Below are 12,439 nucleotides of genomic sequence, written 5' to 3'. Positions count from 1 at the left end.
TTTTGAGGTTCTTAATCACATCTGCAAAGTCCCTTTTACCTTGTAAGATAACATATTTACAGAACATGGACATATTTGGGGGGACATTATGTAGCCCACCATAGTAGAAATTCTCTTATTTCTACCCTTTCAGTCCTAGCTGTGCATTTTCTATCTATATGGGACATGGACTATGTAATAGGTGTTTAGAGTGTATACTGCATCCTGATGGATGGCATCTCATTCACTGGGCATTATCTCCAAGCTTTGGTCTGGTGTCAAAAGGTTTTTCCACCACTCCACCAGGCCAGCATTTTCTAGGATGTGATAGGACTGGTGAGTCACATGGTCATGTGTCCACTGAAACACCTTTGCTGTAAATCAGATCCCTAGGTCAGAGGCAATATTACGTAGGATACATACTGATGGATCACACACTTGTAAACCCTTGGGTAGTGATGCCGGCCAATATCTTGTGGGCAGAAAAGGCAAACTCATACATGCAGATGGGAAGATTCTGGTCAAAGTGAATCACTGCCCTTCCGTGACCAAAGTCCAATGTAATCCACTTGCTACCAATGAGCTGTTTGTTTTCCTTGAGGGATGGTGTTGTTTCAAGGGCTCAGTGCTGAATACTAGGGAGTGGCTCCTTGGTGAGTAGAGGCCATGCTGTTGGCATCTTGATAACCTACATCCCTGAACATGACTTTATTCATAAGCCCATTATGCTATTGGGGTAGCTCGTGACTACAACTGCTAAAATTAACTGGCCAAGTCTTTTTACTTGTTCAGTTCCTCTTGCACGGTGCAGGTCTCTGGTAGGCACTGTTCTGCAATGCAAAGATGTTTACTCATGTTCCAATCCCAGAGGTTTTTCCACCGCCTCTTCTCCCGGCTTCCTTGTCCCTGATCTAATCTTTCCCACTCCAGGGCCCTGATCAACTCGTCAACCTATCTGACATTTGCCATAAAGGTATATTCTTACTTCAGGCCACTTCTCTTTCCATACAAAGTGGAGAACCAGAAATATTGCCAATTTTGCCTTTTGGGAGGACTCCCCTCACTTCTGAAGAGGGCTGTAGGGTAGCAGCAGTCTATTTTTTTGTTTGAACCCATATTCCAAGAAAACCTATCAATTAACTTAGCTGTGCATTTCTGTCCTTCATCAGCAAGACAGAAGAGCCTCTCAAGTGGCCATAATTGTGAGCTGAGGGAAGGGCACTGATGCAAGAGTTATAAATATGACACAGGAGTCTGGGCCACGTGCCTGTGCTACCTGTTCATTTCCTCTGGCCTTTCTTGTCATCCAGGAGTATTGATGAGTGGGAGAGATGCAAACTTATTCTTTATTGTGAAGGAGATATCTTAGCATTCAAGCAGACCAGCAGCCCTAAAAATTTCACTATTGTAACAGGTTGCTGGACTGTATTAGTGATTATTTTCCATCTTTGGAGTGCAATACACTAGCTTATTGTTTATCTGACCTAATTAATATGATGCTATAAATATAGTAGGTTAGCGTGATATTCTGTGGGATGTTCAGATGGTCTAGATCTCCTCAGACCATATTATGATGGGAGAGTGGAGTCCTACATGAATGCAAACTGCATCTTAGCCAGCTCTCAGGACCCAGGTTCCATACATACCCTCATGGCTCCTGGTAGTATATGTTGGTTAGATCCTACATCCCCTTTGACACATGGGCCCAGCTGAAATTGTTCAAAGTAGACCCAAAAATGAGGAGAGGGGGATATAGTTGCTTCATTGTGGTGTTGTGGAAGCGCAGTCTTATTCATAAAGTTGTGTTACCTTTACTTGAGTTATGAAACTATGCATATATATAGCTTTGATTTAAAAAAATAAAATTCAATTACTAAAAGAGACACTAGGACAATCTACCCATCTATATCTACCTAATGGTGTACGTGCATCTTTATTGCATGGGCCATTCAATCCAGGAGACAATATGATACGTGTGGGGTGTGTGTGGGTATTCATGTGTGGTATGTATGTGTGGTGTGTCTGTGGTATGTACCAAAATACAGTTTTAACCTCATATTCATTATTTTCTATTTGCCTCTGATTCAACCTTGACCTTTAAAAAGCCAAAGAGACAAGTAGCTATTCTGACAGTTTTTGGCCTCTCTGAAATTATGTGGTTGTTGATCGAGTAACCTGGCAAGTATTATCATATCAAATCAGAAAGATGCCATTGTATTTATTGTTAATATTTTTATATTCAGTTTATAATATAGGTAGGGATTCTAAGCACAATAGTGGTAAGAAATTTTTATGTGCTTTATATGTTGAAATCTTGTGTCAGCTTAAGTACTTGTATATATTTATTATGCTAGAGTGAATTTCTTCAATGATTGTGAAAGCTAGTAAATTTATACACTAATTATTATAAACTTCTAAATAGTTTAAAAAAAAAAAGTTACACAAAACACACGAACAACCCCCTCAAGGTACTGGACATAGGCAATGGACAATGATCCATGGGAGATGCAAACCCACAAGGTGAGCCACTGAACTGCTCCATCTTACTGCCTGGAGAAAGTTTCTGGGCTGTGGCTTGAGGGGGAAGCCAGGTGGAGCCCAGCAGACTCCCTGAGGTGGAGATGGAACAGGGAGTCCTAGGAGCCCAGGAATGAGTCCAGAGAGTAGAATGCCAGAGTGGAGAGAGCTACAGAGAACTCCAGACATCTGCTGACCATTCCCCTAAAGTAGCAGCTAATGATCAGTACACACAGTACACACAAAAGGAAACTACCAAAGGCCAAGAAAATGACCGGTTTTATGGCTTGCCCAGTTTGAAGTGGTTGCACCCTGAGGCTGTTCAGAATAACATATATTGGGTGTGCCCAGGGTGGGAGATGTGTGCCCAGGTGGGAGAAAGTGAATTAAAAATGCTATGTATTTGTCATCATTTTAAATTTCTATGTTTTTATGTTTAAAATGTATATGTTATACTCTATATCAATATATGCACACAATTTTATTTAAATTATGAAGTTAATGAACCAAGCAACTCACGGTTGAGGGAGTTTAATAAAATTATCATTACTGTTTTTTAATCACAACCTCTCCATCAAGTGGGTGCCTTACCCGGCAACTAATACTGACGCTCACAAAGGAAGCCTTCAGCACACATTCCTGGACTGAGGTGACAAACACTCCATGAGCCTCCTGATCCTTTCAGTCTTTTTTCCTTGGTTCCATTAGATGCCTCTTCCTGACCAGGCCAATCCAGCAAGTGCTTGGAGAAAACTGTAATGTAAATGGATATACTCAAGGTGGAGACAAGGCTTAAGGGACCCTTGTTTTCTTCCATTCACACGTAACTCCGGCTCATTCTTTAACTCTCAGTTGATGCATCCCCGCTCCCATCTTCCCAGGCACACTCTCCACTTCCCCCAACCCATATCCCCAAACATGGATGGCTGCCTCCGTGTGCCTGTAAAAACCCGTTTGTCTCAGCACTTAGTACACAGTATTGTTCCTTCTGTGTCCATGTCGCTGGAAGTGATCCCACTGTGGGCAGGACTCAGCTTGGTTTTGTTTTTTTTTTAAGATTTTTATTTTTAAGTCATCTCCACACCCAGCGTGGGACTCGAACTCACATCCCTGAGATCAAGAGTTGCGTGCCCTACCTACTGAGCCAGCCGGGCGCCCCTCAGGACTTGACTTTACTCACCTCTGTGTCTCTGGCCCTCATCACAGTGCCTAACGTAGAAAGGACACAGTACATCCCAATTAATCAATGAGTGGCTTTTCAAAATAAGGACATTCTACTTTAACTACTAAAGCAAATGTACAACAATTCCTCACACCCAAATTGGGAAACGGTAGTTCACCTTCTATAAAGACTACTGAATGAATGAAGTATTTACTATGTGCCAGCCATTGTGATGATAGTTAATGTACGTTAACTCATTTAAAGCTAAAGAGTATCCTTCAGGATATGCACAATTGTTAACTCATATGTTCAGATGGGGAAACTAAATCTTGAGAGGCTGCCTCAGGTCACGGACAAGGGAGCGAAGCCAGGAGGCATACAAGTGGAAACTCAATTCTAGGAAGATAGAATCCATGCCAATCTTCTGGCACCCCTGAGCCCTCAAGGCCTGATGTGTATATCGCAGGGTGAATGAAATCACCCAGGTGTATCTGACTTCAGCGGCCTATCCATAGCTTATGGCAGAAAGGTAACTCCTCAGCCCCTGGACATGTGGCTCCCTGACTCGCCTTCCTCATTGTTTCTCCCCTGCTTTCCTTCCTCCCCATATTGGCTCAAGTCCCAGCAGTTTTAGTTTAAGGCTCGAAAGCTACAGGCACACATGTGAGAAGAAACCCAATATGTAAAAGAGGAGATGATTAAGGCAAACAGGCAGGCTGCTCTGTGTGATGGGAATGGAACAATTAGGCCCCCTTCTGGGGTGGGATCACATGAGAGCTAACATTTCCTGGGGGCTTACTATGTACCAGACACTATTCTTTTTAATCCTTATAACAACCGCCATCTTCAACACATCTCTCCCTGCTTCTGCTGTTCCAAATTGATCTAATGACGATGCTCCAAACATTTTCTGAGCAAACTTTTTGCACCTGTTTTTTTTTCTTCCACTAGCATGTTTCCACCCTGACTCCAATTACCAAAATCTTACCCAGTTTTTAAGAGCAGTATCAAACACTACCTCTCTGAAGACTTCCCCATTTTCAGAACTTTTCTTCTCCACCTTTGCACTTCTATATCATGCTATCACTCATATGGTACTTATTGTATTCCAATTCTTTCAGTTTTTGTGTTATTTCTGCTGCTAGGTTGTGAGCTCCTCAGAGACTGGGGCTGTATCTAATGCACCTACAGTTCATGTACACAGCAGGCTCACCGATCCTGTCCTTATTGACACTGTTACAAGGGCAAGCAGCTCCAGCCCAACCCCAGCCAGCCAAATGCCAGATACAATCATAATCCCGATAAAGCCACACTTTCCTATGTTTCCTTCATCAAGAAAACAAGGCCAGATGGCTTCAAAGTGCACCAAAACAAAGCTCTGAAGTGCTTCTCAAAATTAGTCATCCCAAAGGTAAACAGTGATTCTCTGCAATTAGTCATTCCAATGGTAAACAATGGGGCTGGCAGACAGTCATAAAATAAGGTGAGGCTTGAAAAACTCTGCAGAATATCTCACATTCCCAATAGCTCCTTATGTTGGCCCTGATGTCCACCAGAGAAAGAATATGAAAAGGGAGTCTGAGGCCTGTTAAAATCTAAGATTTTAATTTGAACTTTTAAAATAGCTAGCCTAGGGGCACCTGGGTGGCTCAGTCAGTTAAGCATCTGACTTTGGTTCAGGTCATGATCTCAGCGCTCCCTGCTCAGTAGAGAATCTGCTTCTCCCTCTGCCCTGCCCCCACCCCTCCTGCTTGTGCGCTCTCTCAAATAAAATCTCTTAAAAAAAAAAAATAGCTAGCGGGCGCCTGGGTGGCTCAGTTGGTTAAGCGACTGCCTTCGGCTCAGGTCATGATCCTGGAGTCCCTGGATCGAGTCCCGCATCGGGCTCCCTGCTCGGCAGGGAGTCTGCTTTGCCCTCTGACCCTATCCCCTTCTCATGTGTTGTCTCTCATTCTCTCTCTCTCAAATAAATAAATAAAATCTTTAAAAAAAAAAAATAGCGTATTGCACAAACTTAAGGCTGGAAATCTAGTTTCCCCATAATTTAAAGCAGTCATTCTTAATCTCTTTTCTACAACAACAAACATAATATGTAAGACACCTCCCCAACACTCATTTAGGCACGCTAAAGGGAATGAAGTTAATACAATAGAGTAATTCTTAAACTCTTCCTTCCCTAATTTAGTCAGTCTTCATAACAAAGCTGCACCATTTGAGTGCTTTGATTTGGACTGTGTTGCTTAGTCCCATGGATTTCGTATCTCAAATCCATCCACTTCCCACTGCCACCACCCTAGTCCAAGCTACTGCCATATCCTCCCTGGCCAACCACAGAAGCCTCCTCCCAGGTCTCCCTGCTTCTACCCTGGCCCCACTCCGGTCGATTTTCCACACTGCAGCTGGAGTGATTTTGGAAACAGCACTGTGTCCTTCACTCTAAAATAACCAATGCCCTGTGTACAACTGCTTATTAGACAACAGCCAATGAGACCAGTCACAGAAACCCTCATTTTGCAAGTAAGGAACTACAAGGCCAAAAGAATATTGGAACCACGTGCCCAAGGTAAGACAAGACTGAGGTCAGAATTCATTGTACAGGCCTCATCTCAATAAGCCATACTGCTTCTCCCAGATATGTAGTTCGTTCTCAATGTGTTAACGGAAGACAAACAAGATGACTTGTACTGATCTAGAGCCTGCTTTCAGGGACACAAAATACTAAAATAGGTTGCCAGGAGAAAGGAGGGGTGAGAACCCTGCCTAAACTTATGTATTAAGGGTCACTCACATGTAGATCCTTGTGTCTCAGGATCCACCTTCTCTAGCCAACTAGAGGACAGGGGCGGCATTCCAAATCCAACACTATATGATCCACGTGGGGAGCATAGGATTTCACTGGTTGGATGTGCAGGATTTGTGTCTTCCATGGTGTCCCGTGCACCTGCTGAAGAAGGGTGGCAATACGAGTTTCTGCAGATTCCGCCCACCTCTGCCACTCTGGTTTGGTGGCTGCTGACAGCGTTCTTCTCCTAGAATCCCTGGTTGCTCCATTTGTACATTGGTTGGTGATAATTTGCTGAGGATAAGGCCGATGCTCCTTCTCCATTTCACTGCTTCCAGGAGGCTGGAGATTCTTGCCTGGGTAAGATTCCACATTTTGGTGGATATGCAAAATGCCCCCTGCATCCCGTCTTAGCACTTGGCAGGCAATGGGCCAGCCTTCTTCAGAACTGGGAATCAGTCCCAGGTTCACCCTGTCTGCAGTGTTTGAGAGCTTCAGTTTTCTGTTATCCCCAAAGTGTATCTGGCACCGATCTGCCACTCCATTGATATCAAGGTTCTTTCTCAGAGCAACTACAGCATGGGGGTTCCACTCACAGGCATGGACGAAGGTGGCACCAGCATGGACTAGGAAGGGCAATGTAAAATAACCAATCCCTGCGTAGAGATCCACCAGCACTTCTCCAGCACAGGGCAGCGATGCCACTCGAAGCTTCTCAGTGATGTTTCCGAAGGAGAACATGCACTGGGTCACGTCAAACTTATATCGGATCCCATTATCCACATGCTCTACCCAGCCATGGTCGCCCAGCAGCAGAGTCACTGCCGGTGTTCGAGTGCCATCTGGTGATACCCGCCCTCGTTTGGCCACACGATGGACGCCAAGTGCAGACGCAACAGTCTCCCAGAGTTCTGGTTCCAGATTTTTCCATCGCTTGGCTTGGAAACAGTCCTCGCTCAGCAACAAGAGGTCACCATGTCGTTGCCAAGATCTGGGCAAATCAGCCTCCAACTCAGGTGACCACATCACTCCCCGGCCCTCTACCCAGCGACTCACTTCAAGACACAGCCTTTGGGCAGGTGAACAGCCCCGGGCCTTCCTTGAGGGAACAGGATCCAGGAGCTGCGTTACTATACAGGTGCCGCCTGGAGCCACACGATCCCTCAGCTCTCGAAGGTGCTGCTCAGGGAGAGTCTCTCCCAGCACGGGCAGCGCCACCGTGCCATCCGGCATCTTTTCTACACGGTGCCGTCTATCCAGGAGTTTCTGCTTCTCGAGATATTCCCTGTATCGCTGGGTAAACCGAGGCTCAGTCACAACCGCGACAACAGCCGCAGGCTTCCCACCTTCCCTTTCCATGTTGCTGGCCCCACATTCTCTCGGATTCCCTCCGTGAGACTCTCTCAGACTCCACTCACCCGGCTCGGCATTATCGTCTGCGGCTGCAGGAGGAGCGGCGCACACGCCCGGGAGCCGGTGTCGGAAGTGACGTTAAACGGCCAGGCCGGAAGTAAATATCGAGGCGCCCGTTGGCAAGTAGCGTCGCCGTTGCCGTGGTGAAGCCGCTGCTGCCATCTTTGTTGTGGTTAACGGTTAACTGGATGCCGCCTAGCAGAAGATTAATAATAACAAGGAGTTCTGTGGGCTTAAAGACGTCCAGTTAATCGGTATCCTCCAGAACCCTCGTGCACTGTCTTCAGTTCTGCTCACGAATCCAAAGGGAGAAGTGCACTTAGAATGATGGGCTGAATTTGGAGAAAGGCTTCCCATAGTCTCATGCTGCTCTCAGGTCAATGTCAGTGGCCACAGCATTTGCTGAGAGTGAAGGGTCAACTATAGCTTCCTCATTCCCTTTCCCTGTTAAGATAGTCGTAACCCTCTCACTGTCCTGAAGTATAAAAACAAACAAACAAACACAAAAAACCCACAAATGTTTGAAAGTCAGAGGATCTGAGTAAATCATATCACCTCTCAGAACCAAAATCGTCACCTGTAAAATGAGACTTAGGTTAACTTTCTCAGATGATTGCTATGACTGAGATATTATATATAAAACGCTTTGAACAGTGACTAGCAAAGAGTAGGTACTCTAAAGAGATATAATGTGATAAGTTGAAGTGGTTAGACAGTAGATATTAAATACCTGTTGGAATGCTTTGATAAACTTAATGAGGACAACAAGGAATTCCTCTACACCTAAATTCAAATAATGTAAAATAAGAGTTGGAAAGAAGCCCTGTTCTTTCTACTTACCTCCCGCCATTCTACACATTAGGATACTGAGACCCAGAGACGTTAAACATTAAGTTCCCTAATTCAGGTCTCTGTGTATGGGAGGCACAAGGCTATGGTTAAAACAGTTTCTTGTTTCTTGACACCTATTCAGTATCAATCAGAGTTGTTGTTGTTGTTGTCAGTTTTGTCTCTATGTTTATTTATTTTTTTTAAAGATTTTATTTATTTATTTGACAGAGAGAGAGAGAGAGCGAGAGAGGGAACACAAGCAGGGGGAGTGGGAGAGGGAGAAGCAGGCTTCCCGCCGAGCAGGGAGCCCGATGCGGGGCTCGATCCCAGGACCCTGGGATCATGACCTGAGCCGAAGGCAGACGCTTAACGACTGAGCCACCCAGGCGCCCCAGTTTTGTCTCTATGTTTAAAATTCAGATTCCATGGAAAAAATATCAAGTGGGACAGAGTAGAAGACCCTTTTGGTGCCCCATATACCTTTGGGACTCACCATTCCTGTATATGCCAATCCAATGGCTTCTAACTAAAGCACTTAGGAATCTGCCTGATGGCTTTCTCTGCTCACCAGAATTGGCTTAACATATGTCTAGGGGAGGCCGAAAATGCTGGGGAATTACTGCCCACCCAACCCCCACCTCTTGAGAGCATTCCTCAACCAGCAACGGATGGAAGTTGGTGAATAAATTTCCCAGCTTCCACACACCTTAGTTGGAATACTTCTAAGGTATGTTCTAAACTGTCTCCCAGTGTTCTCTTAGGACTTCATTTTTTCAGTAATTCTCTCTGTCACGCACATTCAATTTCTCTTTCTCCTGGATTATTCCCAAAACACACTGCCACTTGCCATCTTTAACGACCTCCCTTGATTCACTTCTATTGATATTTTCAAGTTCATATTTCCCACCACTCCATATCTACCATTCCCAATTCCAATACCATTTGTGTCTTTAATATCTCAACTTGGTGTCTAATAGGCGACTCATACTTAATATGTGTCAAACAGGTTTCTTTCTGCCATGGTTCCCATGTATATAATAGTACCATATTATCCAGCATCCAACCATTTACTCAAACACACAGTTGAGAAACTATCTCTAATCACCTCCTGCTTCCCACCTTTTCCTCAACTTCCTATAGGTATTAGATGATTAACTGTCAGGTGTTTACATACTCTATATACTCCATATACTTTTATAATCCAAAGTATATACTAAATTGGTCTACCTCTTTTGATCTCCCTAGCCACCTTCTGGGACATAGATTACTGCAGCTGCCTTCTCACTGGTTTCTCCTTTAGGACTCTTACCTTCCTTTTTTTCTCTACATACCAACCAGGATGAGAATTTTCAAAACATTCTGATCCTATCTCTCCCTACTGAAACAGTTCCTGCCTACCCATTGTTCAAAGAGTAAGCTCCTAACCCACCAGACTATGCATGATCTGGCTCCTAAATCTCAGCCTGAGACTGAAAATAGGCCATGCCTTTTCTCATGCTTTTACCTTTGTACTCGCTATTCCCTTTGTCTGAAATGCCCTTCCCTCAGATGATGGAATGGCTGGGGATTTGCCTGAAGGTCATCTTCTGGTGGGGCTTTCATTCAATTCAACACTCTCTTTTCCCTCCACTGTTAGGTCTACTTAATACTGTTTGTTAATTTTAGAGTGCTTGTGTGGCTCAGTCCATTAAGCCTCTGACTTGGGCTCTGCTCATGATCTCAGGATCATGATCTCAGGGTTGTGGGATCAAGCCCCGTCTTAGGCTCCCCGCTCAGTGGGGAGTCTGCTGAAGATTCTCTTCCCTGTCCCTCTCCCTCTGCTCCTCCCCTGCTCGTGCTTCCTCTCTCTCTCTCTCTCAAAACAAATAAATAAATCTTTTAAAAAATACTGTTAATTTCTCCTTGATTGCTATTTGTTTACTCTTAAATGTCTGTCTTCCCTAGTAGCAAATAATTTTCTCATAGGCAAGGAATGTTCTTTTTCTGTTTGCTGCTATATCCCCAGCATCTTGTATAGTTTCCAGTCACAAGTCATTGCTTGGCAATACTATAGTAATTAAGAGAATGACTGCTTGATCACCAGGAGACTTGAACATGTTTGTACCCATTCAAGCAGGAATCCATTCCATGAATGTAGAATGATCAGAAATTCAAACAAAGGATTGATAAACTAAATACTCCTTACTGTTTTACTTAACCTACAGATGAAGGTTAAATGAATTATGGTACATCCTTTAGATGGCAATAATAAACAGTTGTTATGATTATAAGAAATATTAATGACACAGGAAGTTACTCCTTATACAGTGTTTAGTTGCAAAATACACAACTATGCCTTAGATGATATTTATTTAAACAAGTTTATGAGGGTAAATGTGAACGGTGATTCATAGTGATTCCCTATATGTGATGCGATTATAAGTGATTCCATTTTCTTTTGTATATTTTTCTCTAGTTATAAGTTGCATGTGATGAACAAATGTTATCTTTATATCTTAGAAAAATCTTTAGAAAATCCTTGAGGCAGCAAAAAAGTTGTTTTCTGGGTCCTCCTACAAATGGAAGCTCCCTTTCATTTTATTTGTAGTGGGAGGTGAGAAAAGTCGTTATCTTACAAAGTGTTTTTTCTCTAGGTTTCCTTCTGTTCCAAAGTCAGTTTGACACTTTACAACAATAATTAAAATAATGTAGCAAGGACTTTGACCCAGATATACCCTACTATTAACCTGAGCTAAACATAATATTGGGGGATATAATTTGAAAACTAACTTAATATTCGAGAGTTGGAAACGGTCCTTTAAAAATTGCAGATTTACGAATGATCTCCACTTGTACATGGCCGTCTTGATCCACCATCCCTCAAGCGCGTGACCTCACTTTCCCCACCATTTCCATCATGCGAACTCATTAAAATGACAACAAAGCAAGAGCAATCAACAACGACAATAATAAACAAGCTTGTAGACAACCCATGAGTTCCAACGCAGAAGAGGATGATTACTTAGTAAAGGAGAAGTAGGTCAGGGAAATTAACTGCAGAGGGAGAGGAGAGGGTGGGAAAACTTTATCACAAATCGCCTCTCCTGAAGTGGCCAGAATTATTTAATTCCATATGAGTTTTAGTCAGGGAGCCCCCAGCTGGAGATGAGTTTGTTATCACCTCTTCTTGATGAGATGCCAAACCAAGGGGCCGTCCACTTGCCTCTCTTGTGAGAGGCAACATTCAATTCTTTAAGGGCCGGTGGCAGCTTTCCTGTAGGAAGGAGGTTCTGCACGGTGTTGGGCTGGCTGTATACACGAGAGCTTGCCTCCATGGCTTGAGAGATCCTGGAGCCTAGAGATAAAGAGGAATAACTGCTTTCACTTTCTTAGTTTTCTCTTCCTTCTGTTCTTCCCTCCACTTGCTGCTCCTGGAATGTTGTTCCCTTCCCTTAGGTGCCTCTTCATTTGTTCATTTTAGCATCACTGCTGTGTTTTTTGAACAACTGTTTGCTAACTTCCCTTCACGGAACTCTATTCTGAGTTGTAGATATGCTCACGAATACTTCTGATGCCATGAGTGAAGTGTGACTGGAGTTGCAATTTCAAGTGTTTTGTGAGCATGGAGGAAAGATTAAGCCATCCCTCTCGTGCATTTTGAAGAACACGTTCTGTTGCTTTTCCTCCTACCTCACTGAATGCTTCTTCTTATGGGTGTACCTGTCTACCTCCCCCACCACATTTGATTTTCCCAGACACTTCACACTCAACACTTC

General features: G+C 43.7%; 1 protein-coding gene across 4 annotated transcripts in view; it reads right to left on the bottom strand.

Annotated features, from left to right (window-relative positions):
* TRMT12 (tRNA methyltransferase 12 homolog) overlaps positions 1-12,439 on the bottom strand; it is a 64,615-nt gene continuing 52,176 nt past the window's right edge. For all 4 annotated transcript variants that reach the window (XM_032415732.1, XM_032415734.1, XM_032415733.1 and 1 more), the window contains 3 exons: positions 11,845-12,018; positions 6,447-8,328; positions 1-3,249 (listed from right to left, as the gene is read on the bottom strand). In XM_032415732.1, coding sequence (XP_032271623.1) covers positions 6,480-7,799 — 1,320 coding nt within the window. In that variant the 5' untranslated portion in view covers positions 7,800-8,328; positions 11,845-12,018 and the 3' untranslated portion in view covers positions 1-3,249; positions 6,447-6,479. The remainder of the gene's footprint in view (positions 3,250-6,446; positions 8,329-11,844; positions 12,019-12,439) is intronic.

This window comes from Phoca vitulina, unplaced genomic scaffold (assembly GCF_004348235.1).
Source record: "Phoca vitulina isolate PV1807 unplaced genomic scaffold, GSC_HSeal_1.0 scaffold18, whole genome shotgun sequence".
Taxonomy (NCBI): Eukaryota; Metazoa; Chordata; class Mammalia; order Carnivora; family Phocidae; genus Phoca; species Phoca vitulina.
The sequence above is the reverse complement of the archived record's forward strand: the minus strand, read 5'-3'. Positions and strand labels throughout refer to the sequence as shown.